General features: G+C 41.3%; 1 protein-coding gene across 10 annotated transcripts in view; it reads right to left on the reverse strand.

Moving 5' to 3' along the window:
* ntng1a (netrin g1a) overlaps window positions 1–26,289 on the reverse strand; it is a 146,827-nt gene that overhangs the window by 57,907 nt on the left and 62,631 nt on the right. For all 10 annotated transcript variants that reach the window (XM_072450546.1, XM_072450541.1, XM_072450545.1 and 7 more), the window contains exon 3: window positions 21,002–21,645. In XM_072450546.1, the coding sequence (XP_072306647.1) occupies window positions 21,002–21,645 (644 nt within the window). The remainder of the gene's footprint in view (window positions 1–21,001; window positions 21,646–26,289) is intronic.

Consider the following 26,289-nt stretch of genomic DNA (forward strand, 5'->3'; position numbering starts at 1 on the left):
ACATGGACCGGCCTCCTGCTGGTGCCCAGAGTCAGGACTAAACATGGACTGGCCTCCTGTTGGTGCCAGAGTCAGGACTAAACATGGACCGGCCTCCTGCTGGTGCCAGAGTCAGGACTAAACATGGACTGGCCTCCTGCTGGTGCCAGAGTCAGGACTAAACATGGATCGGCCTCCTGCTGGTGCCAAGAGTCAGGACTAAACATGGACCGGCCTCCTGCTGGTGCCCAGAGTCAGGACTAAACATGGACTGGCCTCCTGTTGGTGCCAGAGTCAGGACTAAACATGGACCGGCCTCCTGCTGGTGCCAGAGTCAGGACTAAACATGGACCTGCCTCCTGCTGGTGCCAGAGTCAGGACTAAACATGGACCGGCCTCCTGCTGGTGCCAGAGTCAGGACTAAACATGGACCGGCCTCCTGCTGGTGCCAGAGTCAGGACTAAACATTGACCGGCCTCCTGCTGGTGCCAGAGTCAGGACTAAACATGGACCGGCCTCCTGCTGGTGCCAGAGTCAGGACTAAACATGGACCGGCCTCCGGCTGGTGCCAGAGTCAGTACTAAACATGGACTGGCCTCCTGTTGGTGCCAGAGTCAGGACTAAACATGGACCGGCCTCCTGCTGGTGCCAGAGTCAGGACTAAACCTGGATTGGCCTCCTGCTGGTGCCAGAGTCAGGACTAAACATGGACCGGCCTCCTGCTGGTGCCAGAGTCAGGACTAAACATGGACCGGCCTCCTGCTGGTGCCAGAGTCAGGACTAAACATGGACTGGCCTCCTGCTGGTGCCAGAGTCAGGACTAAACATGGACCGGCCTCCTGCTGGTGCCCAGAGTCAGGACTAAACATGGACCGGCCTCCTGCTGGTGCCCAGAGTCAGGACTAAACATGGACTGGCCTCCTGTTGGTGCCAGAGTCAGGACTAAACATGGACCGGCCTCCTGCTGGTGCCCAGAGTCAGGACTAAACATGGACCGGCCTCCTGCTGGTGCCCAGAGTCAGGACTAAACATGGACTGGCCTCCTGTTGGTGCCAGAGTCAGGACTAAACATGGACCTGCCTCCTGCTGGTGCCAGAGTCAGGACTAAACATGGACCTGCCTCCTGCTGGTGCCAGAGTCAGGACTAAACATGGACCGGCCTCCTGCTGGTGCCAGAGTCAGGACTAAACATGGACCGGCCTCCTGCTGGTGCCAGAGTCAGGACTAAACATTGACCGGCCTCCTGCTGGTGCCAGAGTCAGGACTAAACATGGACCGGCCTCCTGCTGGTGCCAGAGTCAGGACTAAACATGGACCGGCCTCCGGCTGGTGCCAGAGTCAGTACTAAACATGGACTGGCCTCCTGTTGGTGCCAGAGTCAGGACTAAACATGGACCGGCCTCCTGCTGGTGCCAGAGTCAGGACTAAACCTGGATTGGCCTCCTGCTGGTGCCAGAGTCAGGACTAAACATGGACCGGCCTCCTGCTGGTGCCAGAGTCAGGACTAAACATGGACCGGCCTCCTGCTGGTGCCAGAGTCAGGACTAAACATGGACTGGCCTCCTGCTGGTGCCAGAGTCAGGACTAAACATGGACCGGCCTCCTGCTGGTGCCCAGAGTCAGGACTAAACATGGACCGGCCTCCTGCTGGTGCCCAGAGTCAGGACTAAACATGGACTGGCCTCCTGTTGGTGCCAGAGTCAGGACTAAACATGGACCGGCCTCCTACTGGTGCCAGAGTCAGGACTAAACATGGACCGGCCTCCTACTGGTGCCAGAGTCAGGACTAAACAAGGACCGGCCTCCTGCTGGTGCCAGAGTCAGGACTAAACATGGACCGGCCTCCTGCTGGTGCCAGAGTCAGGACTAAACATGGACCGGCCTCCTGCTGGTGCCAGAGTCAGGACTAAACATGGACCGGCCTCCTGCTGGTGCCAGAGTCAGGACTAAACATGGACCGGCCTCCTGCTGGTGCCAGAGTCAGGACTAAACATGGGGAATCTTCCTGAAGATTTGACACAGGCCTCTGACAATGTTTAAACGTTCTGTTTATCTGCATTTTTCTATATTAAGTACATTTTACAATGACTTTGTATGTTTGTATAATTGTTTGTATTGTGAATTGAATGCATCTTTTCTAGCACAGGTCAGATCTGTGAAGAGGCAAACGCGCTCAAAGTGAGAACACATGATGAATAAATGAAAGGTAGACATTTAATTCCAGGCAAAGCAATGACATCTCCATAGAAACACTTGAAAATGTTCACTGTGCACATTTAACTTTCTGAGGACACCTTCTATTCCCACCCCGGACCAAGTGTTTTGGCCCGTGTGGTCCCTCAAAGTCAAGTCAATAAATGAAATCATCCGTTGACCCCAAAAACATCCCGTCTTTTGATTCACTTGTCTCTGCGCATCAGCCTCCACATCGTGCTCCAGTAACTTACATTACCTCACAACCCCAACAAAGCTCTGGGCCCTTCAATGCATTTTCTTTGTGTGATCGTTCTTCCCCGTTCCTTTTGTCTGCCATTGTGATCTGCTGTTCTGCTCCAAGGCTAAGGCACCATCCAATGGCCATACATAATGAGCAACTATTGAACAAAAGATAACACAGTCAAAACGGCTTTTCATGACTCAGTGATCCTATTATCAAGACATTTTTATTCATTGTGTTCAGATCACAATTGAATTGTTGCTTGGGGAGTTTTTAGAATGATTTTAAACTCATTGCAGTCTTAATTCTTGCTTGTTTGTGCGTAAGTGAGATGGGCGGACAGAAAAAGCCAATAGACTCAGGGGCTGCAAGATCGGGAGAAGAGCAATCAGATCAAAGTTTGAATCATGAGGAATTCAGGGTGGACAATTCAATTAGGATTCTACAATAACGCTGATATACAATACGATTTTAGGTATGTAGGCAGATAGCAAAAATGTCACCTTACCCTATTAAAAAAAAACGAAATATGCTTATTTGGTAGAAAACAAACAGTTCTCAAATGCCAATGCTCCTGGACATATTAGAAATGTAGATAGTCAACAGAATTTAGATTTTAAAAGTAGATCATTAATCATTTTCAATTAAACATTTCCCCCTGCCCCAGCAGCCACTTCTCCCTGTGTTGCAAACGCCTTTTTGATAGTGAAGCGCTGCCATATGTTGTTTTCTTTCCTGACTCAACGCTCTTCACATGTTGCCGTGCCGATATGCCAGCTCTGTAGGATGTCTCTGTGATGAGAGAGGAGAATTGAGCTTTCTACAAACCTGATTAGTGCATATTTACAAATGCAGCTAACCTTTTGAGTCAGCAGGTCTGTACACAACCAATATAGACTTGAGAAATATATGAAAATGGTGAATTAATGAGTTTCAGATTCCTGCTTATCCATGGGATTCAGAATGATGGAATATCAACAATTTAAAACATAATATCCTCTTTTGAATCAAGAAGAGTTCTTTCAGGACTGAAATCCATGAATAGGTGCCATTATTAGCACTATTTTGTTTTTTTATCGTTAATGCCATGGAAACAGAGATAAGGTATTGTGGTATCCAAGTGAAAGAAGAGAGGTAACAAACTGTAGCAAAGTGTTTTACGTGACTGTATTACAATCCCTGTAATAGTAATAGAAGAAGTATTGAACAAGTACAACACTGTAATTTAAGTCATAAAATATATATATTTTAGTTGAATTAAGTCTAAAAAAATATATATATATTTTTCGGTTGAAAATTGCATTAAAAATATTAAGTGCTATAAAATAATATAAAAGATACTGTAAATCCAAAACGTGAAAGGTAAAAAGCACAGTAAGTCAAATATACGTGCTCCTGGGCTCAGGTGTGATTTTGTGCAGGTATAAAGTCAGCTGCCTCTAGTTAATGAATCATCAACATAGAAAAGGGGGGCGGATGGGTGTTAAGGGGAGGTCAATGAAGGAATTAGTCATGAGCCCCTGACAGGACGGCCCATTAGAGAGGGGGACAGCAGCCTGCGGAGATGTGCAGAAAAAGGACTCTACATTAATGAAATGGGTCAGCATGAATGTTGAATGGGCTCCGTCGACAGGAAGGAGAGAAAAATGCTTCCAATATGGCCGGCCGCTGCACCCAAGACCTGCGTCTTGGCACAATGAGGGAGTTTGGCTCCTCTAACATGCAGATAAATGCTGGTGAAATCGTGCTTTGCAGCTAATGAGATGTCACGATTTGAGCTCGGATATGGTTAACTGCTGCTCATATGTTTGGCGGCTCCAAAGTGGATGGGATTATTACCAACACAGCAGACAAAATCTGTGGACACAAACTGACTGAATCTGCTGGATTCTTGGGACTTTATCTATAATATGTACCATTTCTATATCTGTTTAAAATGCATACGACTACATGTTCACTAAGACATATTTAATATGATTACATTTACTTTTTTGACAAATAACTGACCTAGTTTTCTAGTTTGACATTTTTGGTTTTGTACTTCCTGGTTGAACATGGGCAGATGCGAAGGGAATGACCTGTTACCTAGATACAAAACAAGGCCAAAAGCTCGACTAAATTCAATTACAGTTAATATTTGACACCTTTATCGTATTAAATGACTTTACCGTCAGATAAATGTGTTCTTTGCACGTACATTGTCCTTGCATTTTCAATGGAATTCTTTAAATTGGTGAAACAGAGGTATTCCTTTTTAGAAATCATTGCAACTTTTTTTCATTAATGGATATAAAACTATGATAAGTATTTGCCACTGGTACTATCCAATCAAACAATGATGAAAACCTGTCATACGCACATTTAAGATTAGTCAAAATTAATGATCACACATCTTGTAAAATATGACAAATTAACTAAATGCTGGCGTTTCAGCATTCCATCATAATGAGCTTCCCGACACTATAAAAAACCTGTCCCATAACATCAAATGCGTGACGGTTTTGGCCTGTGAGAGCGTAACATCCAAACTAGATCCTATTTAAAGAAAAGCACAAGTAAGAAATCTTACAAGACAACTTGGCAGCATCTCGTAGCCTCCGAGTTCCATCACGGTCGGCCGCATCAGCAGAGCACTCTTCCAACTCAAGACGTAAACTCAATTTGTTGTCTGCACCTGCTTACTACTGTGGCAAATGCATTGGTGGAAAGAGATCAATGCTCTTAATATGAGATCTGCATTATCAGCATCAAATCTATCAACCCCCAAAACAAGCGGTCTAGTCTCGCACATACTCTGCTCGGTGGAGAGAGGAATAACTCGGGCGGTTGTAGCACATCTTTCTGTGTTGATAAGATCTCCATGTTGCTGTAGCTCTGGGTCTCATATCAGCCGACCTCTGCCTGAGATGAAACGCTGCGGATTGGCTGCATAGTTGGAGTGAGTCCACTGTAACTGACACACAGGCTTATCACCGGAGCGTATTTAGACAGAAAAAGCTTTCAGTCGACTGTATTGAATCGCACTGTTTCCAGGATTCGTTTTTTCATGTTTGGCGTTAAAGAGAGTCGTGGATATTCAGGGGTATAATAGGGAGGAATTTGGAAAGAGAGTGAAAAATGCAATAGAGATTAGCAAATGTGCCGCCAAAATAAAAGGATGACATGTAAAGAATGGCACGATGTTGATGGAAGGTTAGTTCAGGGCTGAATGCTGAATGAATAGACCATTCAAAAGTGTGTAAATAGACATATTCTAAATTCAGGAGTGGGGGCAAAAGTGAAGAGGAATATACTGTGATGTCAATGTGAAATAATCTATAAAAGAAAACCACTTAGAGACAGTGAGAGATATCAGAGCCTGGTTTTGTTTTACATTATTTGTTGATATAAAGGGAAACCTAGCACAAAAGCATGTACAACAGGCTCCTCCCCTCAGAGGGACTTAATAACGCCTGCTCAGAAACAAAGGTGGAAATAAGTTCTTGAGCTACAGCCTGGTACAAAGCATCTCTCTTGATAAGTTAATGTATATTGTGCACTGTCCCTGTCTAATTAACTAAAACTAACTAACACATGCATGAATTGACAACTGTAGTACAAGAAAAATGAGAAAAACAAAGGTCAAAAGGTATTAATGATAATATACAAAATTGCAAAGCAAAGTAAATATAACATTTGAGGGAGATTAGATAGATAACATTCAGCTTCTACTTTGCCAATTATTGCGAATAACAATATACACCATTAAGAACAAACTCGCATATTGCTGATTGACATGAATCCGAATATAACTTGTACTTTGTGAAAGGTGTTGGATTGTGTGTGATTTCAGGCTGACGTTTGCACTATAAAAGTGTCAGAGGATGAATGGAGGAGAAACCCTTTGAAAAGACGCTGAAGAGATTTAGAGGATCACAAAGGTCAAGAAGTCTGTGGTTTATACAGTAAATCTTTGAAAACAGACCCGAGCCCTGACAACACGTTTGTCTCAATGAACTATAGCACAAATCTTTTCTTCAGACACTTGGTCAAAAGTTTTCACACAATATGCATACTTACTTTTCTCTATAACTAATTCATCCCTTGTCTAATGAGCCATTACATACAAGACTTTGACAAAGTAAATTATCAACCGAATAAGACTTCACAGAGTATTTAACAGCGGCATATCAAAAACGCCAATTCTTTAAAAAGTCATTTATTAAAAGTAAAATATGCACATGTCTCGAAGGCATGGAGGACTGAATTAATTTATTGATAAAGGAAATTAAAATGGCTCTATTTGCTCTAAAGATTAACTCCATTAATCGTATTGTTTATGCCTTGGGTTGGCTAAAAATTACTTTATGGCCCTTTAACTCCAATGAGAGGTGCCCCTAAATGAGACGTGTTAAGCTGTGCGATAATATGCATTTTACACTCAAAGTTTTACTAAAAAAGTAGCAATAACATTAAACATGTAAAGACTGATATGCTAGACGTGGAAGTGTGTACCTCTGAATTGTAAATACGATAAAATCAGCTGAAATAAGAGCACTACTTAACTTTATATTTTATATTTTATTTAGAATGTACATATCATGCCATTTTTGTATAAAGTGTTCAATGTTTGTTGTCTGTGTTGCACTGAACCACCAGGACTTTTTTGTTCATCGACAAATGGCAATAAACCCTTTTCTGATTCTGAGTTTTAGTCATTCATATATTATAGTTTGAGTCATTATCGTTTTAGTCATTTATTTGTCATAGTAGCACTTTTTTTTGTCTTTTTGTTTGCCTGTGTCTTTTTGTTTGCCTGTGTATTTCCATTAATATCCAGTAAATACCATCTGATCTTATCTTAATAGTGACCACACATCCATGTAAACCTGATGACCAGTTTGAGGGCAATGTGCTGAATATGTATGAACAGTGGGAGAAAGAAAAGTTACATAGTGCACCTTTAAATCCAACAGTGCACCTTTAAATCCAACAGTTTAAACTAAAAACAATCAAGAACAACGTTTTAATAATGTTCAATAAGCGCATCGTCAGACTTTTGAATGACAGGCCCCACGCTTATCTCTGTCCTCGTTAATACGTGTTTATTCCTGTTTGGCTGATATTAGCCCGATTTTGCCTGCAGCTATACTATACACAGATGACACCGGGGCAGCTGTGGCCTGAAGATACAACCTGCCCTCCACCGCGGAGCGCTCTGCACCTCACATCAGACGCTTTCACATGACTCGGAGCGCACCGTACCCTCCCAGTAACATGCTGTGTGTTTTTACCTTCACGGTTCACATGTGCATCGCTCCAGGAGCTTTTGGCAGCTGGGAATAACCGATTAATTGGAAAGAGGGGGGGATGATTCTATATAAATACAGTTTGACAGAGAAACACGCAGACACAGCTGGCTATGGCTCATTGAATTAGAGAGTGTGATTGCTCAGGGTAAAACAGCTCAAGACACTTTCCATAGTAATCCCCAATTCATTTAATAATGTGGGAGGGAAGAAGTGTTTGTAGTGTTTGTAATATGTGATGTGATAATGGTTCTGTGGTAATTATTATGCTTTTTTTCTTTTCTTTTTTTTAGGAATTGAGTAAATAAAGCTTAAAACAGCAGCCCCAAACCTTTTTTCTCGTAAGGATCAGTGGGGCTAGGAGCAACAATCCCTTACAACAGATTATTACTCATGTTTGCTGATTATAATATTAATTTAAAGTATATTTTCAGAGTAAAACACAGGGACACAGCAGTAGACTAAAGCATAATTCATGGGGTCCGGTACCCTTGCTTTAGGTGCATTCACATTTGTCATTTTAGTACTAATGTGGTTTTGGTTTGGTCCTGTTCTAGTCTTTGTTTAGTCTTAACCTAGTCCAGGTTTAGTTTTAGGTTTAGTCCTGGTTTAGTCCCAATTTTGAATGTATCCTTACAGTATACAGTAAGCTCCAAAGAAGACAATATAAGATATAGACTATTTTTTGTATATGTTGACACCACATTAAAACAGCTAAATCAAAGTCAAATCAAGGTTATTCAGTCAGACAGGGGCGTTTTCATCAGTTTAACAAAAGATTCAAGCGGCCGCCGTCTCGTACGTAAGCAGGAGAATGCAGTAGTTTGTTCCATTGGTTGGGTTTGGTGTCTGGGTCGACATTAACGGATGGTGTGTAAAATGAGAGACCAAAGCAGTACACAGTGGCACGCAGGTGGCTCCAGAACAGGGCCTTGTGCATCACGCTCTCCATTCATCACAAAGGAAGTGCACATCTGATCCCACAAAGTTTACTGAGAATGCAGTAGCTACAAGTCAGGGGCAAAGTGGGAAATTAGGCGCCATTTTCTTTGTTCAATTTCACATTTTCTTTCAATATATCCATACATTTTGTCATCCACAGATTTCTCCATCTCTCCAAGCAAACCGACTCCATCTGACACTGTTGACCTTGATGTCCAGAACTAAACCAGGATTAAACATCAGATTGTTTGATGTCTAGACGTTGGCACGTTTCGACTGATGAATGTTTTAGTGCCAATGTCCGTGAACAAATTTCACAAACCAGGAATTTGTTTTGGTGATAAGGTGCAACATAAAACAATGAAACGTTTTTTAGACTAAAAATAGGCAAAAATAAAAGTGTATGTCAAGGTATAAACAAACATTGGTCTAATAGAAGAAATATATAGAGTAAATATAGATGACCAAATATCTAGAGTACTACCGTATTTTCCGGACTATAAGTCGCACTGGAGTATAAGTCGCACCAGCCAAAAAAATGTAAAATAAAGAAGAAAAAAAACATATTTAACTTGCACTGGAGTATGAAATGCGGTTGCAAGTGTGAAAATAACAAATAATATCACATATAAGTTACTCCAGAGTATATAAGTATAAATATAAGTATAAGTTGCACCCCGGCCAAAACTATGAAAAAAGGTGCAACGTATAGTCCGGAAAAAACTGTAAAAAATAATCTTTTTGGATGATGAAATTGGATAAAAAGAAGTATTACAGCGGATTGTCTTTCAGAACTTTACAGGTCTAAATTGAGCTGGACCAAACCAAGACCACACCACCTCAAACCGGGATTATATATTGAATTGTCCAGAGGGAATGGTTCTCAAACAGTGGTGCGGGCACCACGGCAGATACAAAGGCTGTAAAGGTCTGCTTGAAAAGTATAATCTACCGGTAGTTCATTGGCTAACAATAGTCGCCTTTGTATAGCCTTTGTTGTAAATATGTTAACCTGCACTTTGCCTACAACGATGCACTTGAATGAGAATCTGCCTGTCCCTTGTGTCACAAACTGAAAAAGTCCTCAAGGGTGACACTGATAATAAGCACACAGCACTTTTTTAAACTCCCGGTTTCATTCTAGACTTATTTGGATCCGAAGCTGTACAGACTTCAAAGTAAATCTGGGGAAAACTTCAATAAGAAAAGAGATGATATTTGGGCTTTAACCTCGAAGTCATGGGTTCATAAAGCATTCAGCGCGGCTCCCGGAGGATTCACGGCTGCGCGGAGACAGAACAGACCTTCAAACTGAGCAGGCACATCTCACGGCAACTTTGAAGTGGAGAGGAGGAGGATAAACACGCCCAGGTCCAGAGGAGAACGGCAGCGCTGCACCAGGCAACAGGCGCTGCACAATATCAATGCGCCGCAGGCAATAGGCTCGCAGCAGATGCTTATTTACAGGGAAACAAAGGAGGATTTTAGGATTGTTCTGTTTTTGTTGGGAGATGTTTCCATGAAGACACATATATATATAACACAAAGTGACATAAGTTGTAATATAGTTTTGAAATCAGTTATAAATGCTGCAGTTAGCCAACGAAAAGTTTGTTAATTGCCTAAAAGTAAATGTTGGATAGTTGAATAGACATACGTAACGATGTACAAACAATTCATACAAATGACATGCATTTATTTACTTATATTCTTAATTAGCGGTGGGCAAAATATCACAATTTACATAATATTGTTCATGTGTTGAAGCTATGCAAAATTTTTATATGAAATGTGACAAAATGAGGTGGGTTAAAAAAAAGTAATGTTGTAAACTTTAAAATAAGGCCATATGGTGATATTTATGAACTTTAGTGATTCATTTTACAGACATTTAACATTTGTCTGATAATTAAAACTCAACTAGTACATTTAAAGACAAGTTTTAACACATTTCTGTTGGACTGACATAATATCGTCGGTATATTATCATCAGGATATTCATTTTGGGTCAGTATGTAACATTATTTCAATTCAATAACCTCAATTTATCCAATGTTCAGCTATGTCACATCCTCCACGTGTCATACTTTATTTTATTTTGGGACAAAGTGCTTGATACAGTATTAGCTTAAACAGGTGTTAACTTCCTCTCAACAAAACCAGGAAATCTAAACAGTGTAAAAAAAAAAGAACGCTCTTTGTTTTGCTGTGGCTTTGAAGCGGTGCCAGCGCAGACAGCAGACAGGATGACAAATGGAGAATGAAAAGAATCGGGTCAAATCACTTCACCGTCCTGCTTTTTTTGAGAGACAACCGCACCGCACAGGAAGCCACGGAGCCACGGCCGCTCCTCCACCTCAGGAAGACGCATCGTACATTCAAACGCTTTGAATCACGGCCTCATTGACTCCGATAATAACGGGCTTAAGCTGTTTTTGGAGGCATCTGATCGCGGCCGTAACACAAACATGTGGCGTTGATGTTGACAGATGGACACAGTTATCCCGGCCCATCGCTTGGCCTGTCCTGCTAATACGGCATATCCCACACAATGACTAATGCAGGCTGCTCTGTCCTGCCAATAGGAACTGCCGCACGGGGGAATGATAGGAAGTAATGAGTTGCATTTCAAATTAATTTAACTTTTTTTTACTTTTATAGTGGAGGGTGTGTGTAAATCTTGTTTGCCATGTTCCACGGTTTAACTTATCTCCATGGTAAGGCCGCAGTTATTTTATTACTTGGTTTACGGAAATATATTGCACAGGCGGACGGAATATACATATAATTTCAATTTCAAAAGATGTTTTCTTCTGGGTTTGCCCAAAACGCACCACGGGAGGAGGGGAAACAGTAGATTTAGCGTGTTTTAGACAGACAGAACTTACGCTTAAGTGTGTAAATTTGATAATCATTTATTTTATTTTTATTGTATAAATCAATAATCTAAGTGCGGCGGATCCGTAAAACAAGTCATAAAATAACTAAGGCCTAATAAGAGGGTGGCGTAACGAGAGCAGGTCTGATCTGTGGAGAGGCGAACTCGCTCACTGTGTATTATTTTTGGCAGTACTTTAACAAACCCAAGATACTGTAGGTGATGCCATACACGGTGGAACGTTCGAAGCAAAGCAATAACATCCCCATGAGGACAAGCAGGCAGCAGACCCCTAAACCAGAAAAGTTGCATAGTGCACGTGCAATTTGAGTTATAAATACTACATTCTGATTAGAAATGTAATGTGCACAGGACATAAAGCACCAACAATGGAGATGATAGATGGATACTTGTGGAATGTACTTTTGGCTGCAGCAGAAAAAGCAATAACAAGACGGTGGATGACAGGGACAGAACCAACTGTCAAAGACTGGACGGAAATACATTTGGACATTTACAAAATGAAAACATAGACTTTTACTCTGAACTTGAAAAATGACAAATTTGCCAGACACTGTGACAGAGGAAACTGATACATACACAAGCCTGATTGACCTTTTCTTTTTTTTGAGAAATATTTTGTAACATTTTGGCATAACTATCCCAAGTCTAGCTACTGACATTCTCTCTCTTAAAGACCTTTTTTGCCGACTGCCTAATAAAACTTCCAACTAGGGATGTCAAGATTATTCTGTTAATAGATAATCAGGATTATTTCGATCACAATAAGGAATAAAAAACTATATTTGTGATAATTTTAGCTTAAGTGGTTTTAATAAAAAAAAATAAAAAAACATCTAAATATAAAGTAGAAAAAGCTTCAGTTGTAGTCATCTGGACTCAGTTTGAAAAAATAGACCTTTCGACTCTCATCCAAGAGTCATTGTCAATAACAGAATTTAGGTCGAGAACTCCGATATTAATACTGTTCTGTGGTAAGACCCACCCATTGGGCGGAGCCTTCCTGAAGTAGAAAGAGTTGTTTGTTTCAACAGAAACTCCCCCCTTGTATCTACCGAGCTAGCCTATTCAGAATCTTAATGGGCTATTAGAATCCTCTGTGTCTTTGTGAGACCCTGGCTCAACCACCCTGAGTACCTGATTAGCATCTACATGTCCTTGTCCTGGTCCTCTACCTTTCCAGGGGTTCAGTAACCCATTATAAATAACAGGAAGATTAAACCTTAGCCCTCCATTTCTGTTTAAAGAAGGTCTTTCTTTTTTAACAAAAATAGCTTCCTTGACTCCTCTTTCAAACCATCTTTTCTCCCTGCTTAAAACCTTCACCTCACCGTCTTCAAACGAGTGATTAGAGGCTTCAAGGTGGAGATGCACGGCACTCTGAGGTCCTGAACTTGTATTTCTTCTGTGCTGATAAAGCCTCTTGTGTAGAGGCTGTTTCGTCTCACCTATGTAACGTTCTTTACAACTTTCTTCACTGCATTGGATCGAATAAACTACATTGCTCTGTTTTTGAGTCGGCAACTTGTCCTTAGGGTGAACCAGTTTTTGTCTTAAAGTGTTTCCTGGTTTAAAATAAACAGGGACTTCGTGTTGTCTAAAATATAAAGTAATTATCTGTCTGTATTTGTTTTTGTCTTTTTTTTAAATTTTGTTCAATTTAATAAAGCTTGAGAAATAGTTATGTGTTGGACGAGATTATTATTATTCATCATTATTTACTCACAATGATCGTAACACAAACCTTTCCCTACTCCCAGCTTAGGTAAAATATGCTTACATATGTTCACACCTTCACACACACGGCATATAAAGTTGTGTGAAGTGTGATTGCACCCATAGTGGCCTGAGTGGGGGGGACAGAGACTAAGGACACCAGACAAGTGGAATGGCTTATTCGAGGGGGAAGTGGGAAGGAAGAAACATGGAATTAGCACAAATGGATTATCTGTCGAGCGAAAGCCAGCGCAGGGTACAAGTCAAGCGGTGAGGGGGAAAAAAGAGTGAGCGAGGAGTGGAGACGGGATGGGAAAGAGCGAGAGAGAGGAGAGAGAAAAAATAGGATTGACTTCTTGTTTGTTCCTTCCTCGGGGCAGAGCCAATAAAGCCATCACTCACCAAATTGCTGATCTGTGGCTGAAACAACTGTATCGAGAGCCCACTCAGACTCTAAGTACAGGGCAATTAGACTGGACCCGTGTGACCCCTGCACCAGGAAGTGGATCAGGTGTCACAGCACTGTATTAGCACGACTTATAGCGGATCTGTGTGACAGGGGGAGGGCAAGGGCAACAGGCGGTCATATTGGACTGGAATAATATTACACATTTATTGTTATAGTGTGTGAATATGAAGTGTCACACATACACCACTACAATTGGGAATAAAGCAGGACTAAACCCAAAAGGACAGGACCAAACTAAACCATACCATATCAACATCAGGACTAAAATCGTGTCTATTTAAGACCAAATAAGGACATGGTAATAGTGAATGAAAGGTACTGGCTATTAAGATAATAGTGGGAAAGCACCCTGATACAACTAAAGGCAGAGTTTGGCGAATTACTGACAAAAAATAAATAAAAATGTCTTGTAGAGTATCATAACTTCGAAGTAAAGTGAAAACAAAGGCTAAATCCTGAGACTCTGAGCAGTTAAAAGTCCTTCATTAGTCCCTTTTCAAATAAAATACTTTTAACTGCTCAGAGTGCCTCAAAATTGTGTCATTTTAGCTCAATTTACTTTAATGTTATGATACTCAACAGGGCATTTTTGGTAAGTTTGTTTTTATGCTTGATGAACACCTGACTGTAAAATATTTGTATTGGCAAACTTCGCAATTTTTTCACCCAAATGTAATGTCAATGTATGTTTCAAGAGATTTTAGACCATATCATGTGAGACTAATGCTGCTGAGTGAGGCGTTCCCTATTGTTCACTGCTTTCCCGCTGAGCAGCAAAGTGTGGCACACAACACCAGAGAAACTTCCACTAACTCGCTGCATCTTCACAAACACAAACAGTTCCAGGCTGCATGTAAAAACAAATTCCTTTATTTTTCCGATATTTTTCTACCGGCTCCCCGCAGTCATGAGCGCTCCGAACCTGGGAGCATGTGTCTGACCTTCTCCGACGAAGCCCCGGGCCCTCACCCAGGCTGCTTTGCAAATTCAATTAGGACTCCACAGGCAAATAGAAAATATTGTGGAAGAAAAATTTGACTTTTTTTCCCCCCTGTTTAGCAAGCAACAGGCAAGCAACAAGTCAAGATTAGCATCATCAGATTATAAAGTAATGTGCTGGTATAGAGAAAATAACACTGGTTGGTTTATTTGTCTGAGTTCAGCGGGCAGAGGAGTAGTTGAAGTGCAGTTGGTAAGTGGTCCCCTTAAAGTAGCAAGAAAAGAGAAGTCGGCAGGGCTAAGGTTTTTGTACATTATTCAAAGCAGAGACCCTTTGGAGACAAGTGTGTTCTGCACCGGGGAAATAGAGCGCGACAGAGGAGAGGGAGAGAGAGAGAGTAAGGAAGGGAGAGAGAGAGAGAGAGAGAGAGAGAGAGAGAGAGAGAGAGAGAGAGAGAGAGAGAGAGAGAGAGAAGTGATAAGGTAATAGAGAGGGGAGCGAGGCAGAAGGAGAGGGAGAAGAAAAGGGGGGTCAGGGGCAAGAAAGAGAGAGAGCAAAAGAGAGGAGAGAAAGTGATAACGTGATAGAAAGTGGAGCGAGGAGGAAAGAGGGAGAAGAGAGAAACAGAGTGAGAGGAAGAGAGAAAAAGAGGAAGGGAGAGGGGGAGTAAATAGTTGGTAAAGAGGGTGTGTAGTGAGAGAGAGAAAGATGAGGCATAGAGAGAAAGGGAGATACGGGTGAGAGGGAAGGATAGAGAGAGGTAAAGGGAAAGGAGAGAGGAAGAGATAGAGATGGGGGAGAGGGAAAGGTTTAGGCTTTAGTTTAGCTTAGTTTAGATGCCTTTTGTAGTTTTAAACCACAGGTGCACTTGGTTCAGAGAGCACGGAAACATCAAGAACAACCACATCATGGACCATGTTACGAAACACTAAAAGTACCAAAAACACAGTGAAATAAAACTGAAAACTAAAAGGTTTAAGTGCATTGTTCAAGCTCATAACCAGAATAAAGAGACAGAGAGGAAAGTAGAGAGTAAACGAGAGAGAAAGAGAGGCAGGGGTGGAAGAGGGAGGGGTGAAGGGAGAGAAAGTAAGGGAGAGGAGGGAGAGAGAGAGAGAAGGAAAGAAGGTGAAGAGGGAGGAAAGGAGAGTGTAAGAGAGCAAGAGAGAGGGTGGGGAGAGGGAGAAAGAGAGAGAGATTGTGATAGTGGGAGGCAAAGGAGCGAAAGAGAGGGAAAAAGAGAGGGAAAAAGAGAGAAAAAGAAGGTGGTGGTTAAGGGTGGACTGACCCTGAATGAGCAAAACACACCAAGATTCTTCAGTGGCCTGAATCCTCTCCAGCTTTAATTACACTGTATTGATCAGTGGCATAGCGAGGGAGCGAGGGAGAGAGGGAGCGAGGGAGCGAGGGAGAGAGGGAGCGAGGGAGCGAGGGAGAGCGAGAGCGAGGGAGAGAGAGAGCGAGGGAGCAAGGGAGAGAGGGAGAGAGGGAGAGAGGGAGAGAGGGAGCGAGGGAGAGAGGGAGAGAGGGAGAGAGGGAGAGAGGGAGAGAGGGAGCGAGGGAGCGAGGGAGAGAGGGAGCGAGGGAGCAAGGGAGAGAGGGAGAGAGGGAGAGAGGGAGAGAGGGAGAGAGGGAGCGAGGGAGAGAGGGAGCGAGGGAGCGAGGGAGAGAGGGAGCGAGGGAGCGAGGGAGCGAGGGAGAGAGGGAGTGAGGGAGAGAGGGAGCGAGGGAGAGTGGGAGCAAGGGAGAGAGGGAGCAAGGGAGAGAGGGAGAGAGGGAGAGAGGGAGAGAGGGAGAGAGGGAGCGCGAAGAGGGTTGCAGAAATTACTGTAAAATCATGATAAAAAAAGCAATGGTTTGGGCAGATGGAGAAGAGATGGTTAGAAAAGCCTCTGGTTCTTTCTTTGGGCTGGTGTCAGGTTCGTTTCAGCACTGGACAGCCTCACGCACACATTCATCTCGCACACGTTCATCTCGCACACGTTCATCATGCTGCGCCACGCTTGGTTAGACTTCAAATTTCTGACATTGATTCCCGCCACCCCGTGTTTTGCTCCTCGTGCTCTGCCTTGTAATTAAACGGTCATACGTGAAAGTGGAACTACACATAACAGCACAACGAAATTATCAATCTGGAATAAGTATTATATTTATTGAATGTATTCAAATCATTAATGTCAGTTTATTAAGCCCTCAGTGGGTTGCCTTTTGTTTGCGACTGCAGCAGAACGTCCTCTTTCAGTTGTGTCTCATTCTTTAATGTTGCTTTAAAGAAAAATGCAGCTTAAATACCCTTGGATTAAAAACAATTTACTGTCCCCATTAGGAATTTTTTCTTTATTTGACCCGTCCTTCAGTGCCATTGGGCAACCAGATTTGGAGTAGGGCCGGGTGTTTTCCTTTATAGTGTTAATTAAGCATATTTATTAAAGCCGTTGGTGCCATACTGGATCTATCAAATGGTTGTTCTATTGCTTTCTCGTGGACTGTAACAGGCATGGATGTTAATTAATCTAAGAACCAAAAAAAAAATAATAATAATACTGATCATTTTGCCAGTAAATACTTTTACTGGCATAAGAAAATACAAATTTTGTAGCATATTGTTTACTCGAGCCAATACGGCGGCAGAGGGCAAAAAACAATGTGGGGAAAAGCGCTGTGCCCTGAGGAAGCCCACCCAGAAACCCTCTGGCAGTGAGATGAGACACTAAATATGTCAGCATATCATGAACATAGTCATTGATTTAACTTGTGATAGACTCATACAGTATCACACAAGTTCTACTCATTCTTTTACTGTATTGTGTGTTTCAAAAGAATCTGCAGTGCTGAGCCTTTTGTGCTTCTCTAAGTTGACCTACTTTAAAAAAGAGCTTATGGAAGCCTTTGTCTTTCTCTGCCTGATCTCCTACTGTACTTTCTGCCGTCTTCTTCTTGATCCAGGCCAATGGAAACAGCGTCCACAGCTGAAGTGTAGCAACCTCTGCCCCCTGCCAAATCTTTCTCCCACAATGCCGTATTTCAGGTCTTAAGGAGCTTATGGCGCATGCATTGGAAGGAGAGTTTTCAGTGAATCTCGTTATTCCGTTGTAGTGAACGTTTCTCTTGTGAATGTCACTCAACAGCAAACAAGTTGGTGTTATGTCTACGTGAAATATCTTTTGGTCTGTTTACCGCAATGAGCTTGCCCACAGCTAATTGTCTGTTAATTAGAAGATACATAAGGCTAAAAAGGTTATATATTGTGGAGTAAAATGAAATTCACAGCCACAAAACACATCATTTAAATGCGCCTAAATCAACAACAACAACTGCTCATGTTTTTCGTCAATATCCATTTAGTGTGGTTCGCCTTGGGTCACAATCCACACTCTGCAGGGATTCTGGGTTTGGTCATGATTAGTCAAAAAGAATAAATAATCTCGTGACAGTTCTGTAATGTCAGTAAACTCTAAATTTCCCCCAGGTATGTTTTTTCTCCTCAATGTCATTCTAAATCTCCTCAAAAGTCAAAAATCCAATCTTGGTTACGGGCATTCATTATGATAGCCCCACGTGCTCTAGGGGCCAGAAGAGGAATGTCCAAGCTTTGTTTTAATGGGATATTGAGCCAATTCAGCCACAAACTAGATATTCATGAAAGAGCAAAGGATAAAGAAATGTGGATGTAAACATTGTCAGACTAATAGAATAAATGTAACATGTTTTTTGCACTTAATTTTTAGGATTGATTGATCTTGGTGTTTTTTCCATGAAACTGAATACAGCACAATGGTAAAATGACCATGAATAATATAGTAATTTACATAAATCAAACATCATCATCATTAATTAGATACGTGGAACCATCTATTTGTCCCCATAAAGATTATTTCAAAACTAAATAAAGAATCAGTGATAAGCATTTCGATTGAATCTAGGTTGCATCGTTGTGAACTAGCATGAGAAACCTGACCTGTAACTTGTCCTGGTGGCTTGTTTCCATGGAGATGCATACGTTTAAAGCATTGAATTTGAGGGAAGACTGAAATACGAACTGATACAGAATCCAATGCATTTCAGAACATGTTTGCAGAGATAAGAAACAATAAATTCAGCCGACAAATTGCAATCTTAGTTTTACTGTGATATACTGTGCAGCCTTATAGCAACGTACTGGTATTGTTAGTTTTAAATGTATGTTCCGATCCAAAATATACCATGCACATTCCTATACAGTCTGCAGGCCTAAACCTCTGGGCTGTTGTTCACGTTCTGCTGCTCTGCACTTGTATTCCAGAAACCTCTCATGTGTGAACAACATAATAAGAGCAATTAAATCCTCACTCCTCCACCCCTGAACCCCATATTCACATCTGCTAAATTGAAAAATCACACCCCATAAAACAGTACCACTTAAACCCGGGCCCCGCGATGCTGGCTGCTGCTCGTTTTTTTTTTTTTTTTACGTTGAAATAAGTCGCCGGCGCGCTCAAGTCAACCTTTTCTGCTAAACATGATAATGGCATCTTGTTTCCATGTTGTGTGAACTTTGCAGACGTGATGCGTAAATCAAACACTAATTACAATGCACAGTGACCCGGTGGCAGGAGCGCTGCTTGAAATGTCGCGCGCTGGAGGAGAGACAGTTGAGTGAACGCGGGGTCTAAAACAGAGTGCGTGAGCCGGGCATAAGGAGCTTGGTTAATTAAGACGTGCTGACAACGACTGAACTCTGCACATCATTACACAGGCACATATACTAAAGGGGACGGACGCAATCGTAAACACCTTTATATTAATGTTTAAGTTCATATATGCCAGGCCCATGTATTGTAAAAGAGAATGTCACTGAAGAAAATTAAGTTTCACAATGATGACTGCAGAGGAAACTGATACATACACAAGCCTGTTTTTTTTATATTTTGTAACATTTTGTAACATGCTTTCTCTTAAAGGCGACCCAAACATATATATTTTATTATATAGGCAGTCTCTGTTTGGGTCGCCTCCTAACTCCTAACTAGGGATGTCAAGATTATTATGTGAATCGATAATCGGGATTATTTCGATCACAATATAATCGTAAGAAAAAAAAACAACTATATTTGTGATAATTTTAGCTAAATGAAGTGGTTTTAATATTTAAAAAACACACACACATCGAAATAAAATGTGCTTATTTGTGCTGTTTTTGTTCAATTTAATAAAACTTGAGAAATACCGACAGTTTTGGACGAGATTTCACACGGCCTCAGTAACGCTCATTATTTTGCTCACAATGATCGTAACACAAACCTTTCCCTACTCCCAACTTAGGTCAAATATGCTTATATATGTTCACACCTTCACACACATGGCATATACAGTTGTGTGAAGTGTGATTGCACCCATAGTGGCCTGAGTGGGGGGACAAGAGAGTAAAAGAGAATGTCACTGAAGAAAATCAAGTTTCACAATGATGACTGTTAATATTCCTCAGTCTAAAGTGTTCTCAATTAAAGCATTCGTTGAGTCTTGGGGTATGATTAAACAATTTGACATCTAATTCATTGTAATTAATTGAGTACTTGTCTCTTTAAACGTGCTTCAAGATGAGAGCTGGCTTCAAATTCTTAGCTTAATGATAAGTCTACAGAATTAATGTATATTATGAAGGGAAATTTAGTTGTTGGCTTTCGATAGTAAAAAAGGTACATTATCTTTTCTGTTTGAAGATCTGCCACCTGCTGGTCTCTGTGAATATATGATAACTACGATAACTTATAACAACTACGCCTTCATTTGCCTTTACATACCATGAATTTGCCTTTCGTGATGAACATATACAGTAATAAGCATGATTCAGTAAGTAACTGCTTAATTAAGGTTTAGGGTTAGGAATTAAGAGTATGAGTTAAGTAGTTACTAAGCCTGAATCATGCTTAATAAACTCTTTGTTCACAATGAATTAAGTCTTGTTCATGCTTTACTAAGGCAGGAATAAGTGTAGTTATTATAACGTGTTAACGATTTATTTGCCTGGAATGTTTCACAGCCATTAAACATATTTATCTCCATGGAGACAAACAAATGATACCACCAGACCAAGTTACAGGGCATATCTATGGAATGCACATTTTTTCAAGGCATTTATATCTTTAATGCTATATTATTAACTCGCATTAACTCCTTGCACATGTGGCGGACCCCCAACCAGAAAAGCCACATAGTGCACCGTCCAGTGTTCAATCGTGCTTATTTAGCAGTGCAGCTTCTTTCCAAATTGGTCAATAGTAAAACGAAAAAAAAGCGACATCCATTATATAATTGCGCCATTGTTCGCTAGTTACTTTTGCATTTCTCTTACCTGCCCTGGACCTTGATGTCTGAAATGGCGTAGAAGTATCTGGACAGGTTGGTCTCGTCCACCATGGTCGCTCCGGTGGCTGGTCTGAGCAGTCGAACCCTCAGGTCTGTGATGGTGAAGAAGTCCCTCAGGTTCTTGGTGGTGTCCAGCTGCCCGTACAGAGACGCCATGTTGTGGAGGCGCGGCCCGGCGAACAACGCGAACCGATCTTTGATTTCGAACCTCACCGTTTTATCGTACTTCCACACGTAGCCCCTGGAGTAGTCCTCTGTACAGATAATGTCCAGTAAAGTGTGCTGGGTCAGGTCTCGGACGGTTTTGGGCTCCATCGTGAACGCATCCAGACAATCGGTGGCGTAAAACTGATAGGGCTGCCATGTTCTCCCATAATCTAAGGACTTTTCTAGCACCATTTGCTCGGGACGTCCGGACTCGAATGTGAGGACTATGTCATCTGTGAGCTCGATTGTCTTGTTCCAGGAGAGGGTGATGTTGACCAAAAGCGCCTTGGGGTATTTTTTCCAGGATGAAGACTGCCAGAAGGTGGTGGGGTTGCGGCCCTCGGTGTCGAACATGAGCTCTGGAGGGTGGGCCAGCTCCTCCGTGGTGGCGTCACATTCATTGTTGCACATGTATGGATTCTCCTGCAAAGACAAAAACAAAAGGTAGTTAGTTACGGTGATCGATAACATACGTAGTGTTGACAGTACTGAGTTGGGACGTCACAATAGTTGTTTTACATTTTTAGGGTGCATTTAGACTTTATATTTACAACATGAGACTAAACCTGGACTAGACCAGAACTAAATAAGGATTAACCAGGACCAAATCAAATCTATGTTAGGATATAACTGGACTTAAACAAGGACCGAACCAGAACAAGTGTGAACGCAGCAAGATTGTGAGAAGAAACATGATTTGACAATAGTTTATACCATGGTCAAACAGCATTGCTCACAACATTACATTTATATATCATCAAACTTTCTGACTTATAAAGTAAAGTTAACGTGACATGGACGCATAAAAAGCATGTTGTTCTCAAGTACAAATTTAATTGCAACACCTTCATTTTGCTTATAAGATTAATATAAGATAATGTCTTTATCTCTATTGTGACCTGAATAATCACACGTATTAAATAACCCAATTATCCTGACATCAGAGTCATGAGTAATGTAATGTAAGCACAGAGCTGAGTTTGTTTGGCAGCGATGCAAATACATGTAGAGTCTTTTCAAGCTCAAAGGCTGAATCTCAATGCAAATGTCTTATTCCATTAGACAGTGGACAGAAGATAGCTATTGTTATTCACAAAAAGTCTCATTTTGGTAATAAATGTTTTGGAGAAAAATATATAAAAGCATCTTTTACTGTATGTTCAGCAGTGAAATGTTTTAGATGTGCTGCTTTTACCCAGGTTTTAAGACTTATGAACTTGACTTGTGTCTTATTGACTTGTGTTTTATTGTTTCAATGTTTTAATATTTTTTATTGTAACAAAGAAGCTGTTTGTTTTAGTCTATGTTTTATTGTGTGGCACATTTTGTATGGTATGGCACAGCGTGATTAGGCAATACAGCCAAAACAAATGTCCATGGGCCTAGACAAAACAGGCTTTTAACATAAGAAAATAAACTTCTTCTTCTTCTTAACAACTTTACTGCCACAGGGCTGACTGTAAAACCCTCACTACACCTATCAATTTCATGTCTTTCTTTTTTTACCACTCAAATCATCCAAGAAACATAAATTGTCTTCAAAGCAATCATGTTACCTGGTTCTGCAGCTGCTTTGATAATGTACATTTAAAAGTGCAACAAGCAGACAATATAAAAGTAGGGATGTCTGTAGCCTCAGACTTCATCTAAACTGATCAGACTCGTGCTTGAAATAGGTCTCTCTAAAAACATTTGTCCGCTTTACCACAAATCATTACCGGCCTGTGTTCCCTCCTTGCTCCCCGAGGGCTCGATCTGTCAGAGGGAAGACTCGACTTGTCCACAAGGACCTTTCAAGTGCTACAAGCTCCAATTTATCAGGACAAGATAATCCACTACTTGATTAGGTGGAGATGTCACCACAGCGTGCGAGGAGAGCGGAGCGAGAGAGGAGCGAGGCCCAGTGTAAGTCGCTCTAATGAAGCACAAAGCACAGATCGAGTCGGTTATAGAGGCAGTAACAGTCCCATTCGCCTAATAAGCTTTGTAACTTTCCCTCATCCTCCAAAGGCAAGGTGACAATGAGCCAGAGCTGTGCCAGGCTGTCACGCTGTCGGGGGCCCCTATTAAATCCTGTCTGTGCTCGTGGGTTTACCAGCGCCGGACGAACGAAGATACGGACAAACTGGTAATGGAAAATTTACATGGAGAATGAATTTGCAGAAACAAACTTACTCTTATATAACAGTATATACATTATTACACCACTTTACTTTCATTTTAATCATCCAGGTAAAAATAACACTTCAAAACAATATTATCATTATTGTTATTGTGAGACACTATATATATATATATATATATATATATATATATATATATGTATTCTTTTTTGTTTGCTCTTTCAATACAAACACTTTCAATCTGCACGTACAGCAAATTAAATGTGAAATGTAAAGTAGCACCTTCAGTACATACCTTTGTTGTTTGATTTTGACGAATGGATTTGTTGATATCTAATTCTAAGTTAGGATGATAAAGTTTTAACTAAATCATTTTGGCAAAACCCTGAGTACAACATAACATATCAAAGATTGCCCTTTTTTAACATAGAAAATGTTTTTTTCAAGATGAAAAACGTGTAAAACATGCGTTCCTTACATTTATAAAGGTAAACTGCAGAATATGTTTTAAACCGATATCTCAAAATTCAATATTTGTTCCTGTTCACCTACAGCGTCTCACCTTAACTGGGATCTATCGGGATGAGAGGTTAGGTGTGCCATTAACAGCGGCATCTGTTGCATGGTGTTGCGTGATAAGGCAAATGTGACACATGCGTCTGCGTTTTGGGGGCGTCGGCTCTCTGAAAACGCACACTTTTCTTGCAAAATGGCTGACTGCTTTAACAGTCTGAAGTGTGCATCCGAGCAGCAAATATCAAGGGACAAGTAAGTGTGCTTTAAAGAGTGCAACGAGTGCTTATGCGGCTCTGAATCATGCTCACAAGGAATTTAAATGCCAAGACATCATTTATTTGGGACTTTTCTTATGTGGGGCGGAAGAAGTGATTTGGGTAATCACAATTATTTTTGTATAGTCAAAAGTTAGAGCGTAAAGCAAGAATATACGCTTTTAAAACAACTGCAGATCAATTAAGTCGCTTTGCTCAAGGTTTAGTGCTGCAGATCCACCATCTACATCTTTCAACACAGACTTTAGGAAATAGATTTTGTTGTTGTTATCTTTGTAAAAGATAGTTGCAGGTGACAGGAGGCCGCATTAAGGATTCAGAGATGGAAACCCAGTTATTCCGAGAGTCGTCCTACATCGATGGGGCTTTGATGTGGCTTCTGGTGTTAAAAATACCTGTTTCTCTAAAAAAGCATTGTCTGTTTTTTGTCTTATCTATCAGAAAAGGGATTGGATTACTGCTTCTTGCCACCTGACCCTTTAATGCGGAACCCCTGTGCGATCCAAACACAAGAAGTGACTCTACTCCATCTATTATACATGAGGTCAAACACTATAGGCCACTTTACAACTGAAACAGGCACATTCGGCGGCTATTACAGTAACAGCACCTCCCACCCACCCGCCCGCCCTTCCCCAACCCTCCCACACACCACAGACACGCCGGCAACTCATCTCTGTAATCAGACAAAGATGTATCCTTATCGATCGTTGCGGCCACGAGCAGCTGAAAATCTGCTGCGCATAGCACCTGGCAACCTTGGCCAGTCGTCCGGCGCTCTCCCGTACACCGGGTTAAAAACCTTTCATTACTGTCTGCTCTGCTTCTCGCCTAACGACAAAATACTGCCTTTATGAAGATCAATAAGAGGAGAGGAGACGGGGATAAACTGCTGAGTATACAAGCCTGCAGGAATCAATAGAGGATTCCTGTTTTACTGCGGTGCATCATTGAGAGCTTAGTTTGCTGATTAACACATCGGGACATTATTTTAATACCTGACGTGACAACACTGTTTTGGTAATAACGGAAAGATGTTACGATTCGTCTTGTGGAGTGGCCAGGAGACAGGACACATTACCAAACCGGTGTTGAGGCTGCTGGAGCGGAGGACGGGTCACGCCAAATTGGCACTAATGGAGCCGCCGAGGGCCCACCCAAAACTCAGAGGCTTAATCCGGTTATTAACATTGTAATGCGCTGTAATAGAGCGAGCGCTGCGGAAGAGTGAGGTGCAGGGGATACGGGCACTAAATCTGTGTTGTGTTAAGGTTATTTTACCAACCAATCGCGTAATAAAATGAGCCAGGCTGCGAAAGGAGGAATGAATTAGATCTGCTTTGTTCTTAGTCATTCTTATAGCCCTGTTAGTCTGAGCAAATGAATGCAAATCATATCCAAATATTTCATTTAAGGTTAACCTCACCTGAGATGATTATGACAAATTGTGGAATTCTTCAGTTATTGCAACTAAATAAGATTATGTCATTTTGTAATTGGTACTATAAAGTTTTGAGAATTTGCAGGGAATGATGGTCATAATTGTCGATTATGTGATTGGGTCTTCACCGTGCTCCTTTTCACACATATATGTACAGTTTTGCAATACTTTGAAGACACACAAAAACTGAAGCTGAAAATTTAATTGAAAACATGGATTTGTATAGAAATTAAGAGGCATGAGTGAGATAGGGCATACTATATTTATGCCACATCTATATGCAATCAGAACACACCTAGAGACAATTGAACCTCGACAATCAAAGAAATCAAAGAATAAACTGAATAAATAATATAAAATACAAAACGTTTCCACTCTCATCCAAGAGTCATTCTCAATTTGCGAATCGAGTCTGGGAACTCAAATTATATCTTACTCTCTGTAAGCCCCGCCCACCTGGCAATCTTTTTCAAAAAAGAGGATCCTTCTTTAAACCGAAATAGAAGTTTAAGATACAAACTTCCAGTTGTATATAATAGTGTTTTGAAACCCTGGAGTGGTAGACGGCCAGGGCGTGCAAATATAAATGAATGTTAATTGAAAGCAAAATGTTTCACGTGGCCCTATACAGTACATCACAGCAAAAAAAAAAAAAAAAAAAAAAAAATACAAGAGAAAGTGCAACAAGGCATAAAAACTAAAACTAAAAACA

Source organism: Eucyclogobius newberryi, unplaced genomic scaffold, assembly GCF_026437365.1.
Source record: "Eucyclogobius newberryi isolate DKJ021-1_F unplaced genomic scaffold, fEucNew1.0.hap1 SCAF_18, whole genome shotgun sequence".
In the NCBI taxonomy this organism is placed as follows: domain Eukaryota; kingdom Metazoa; phylum Chordata; class Actinopteri; order Gobiiformes; family Gobiidae; genus Eucyclogobius; species Eucyclogobius newberryi.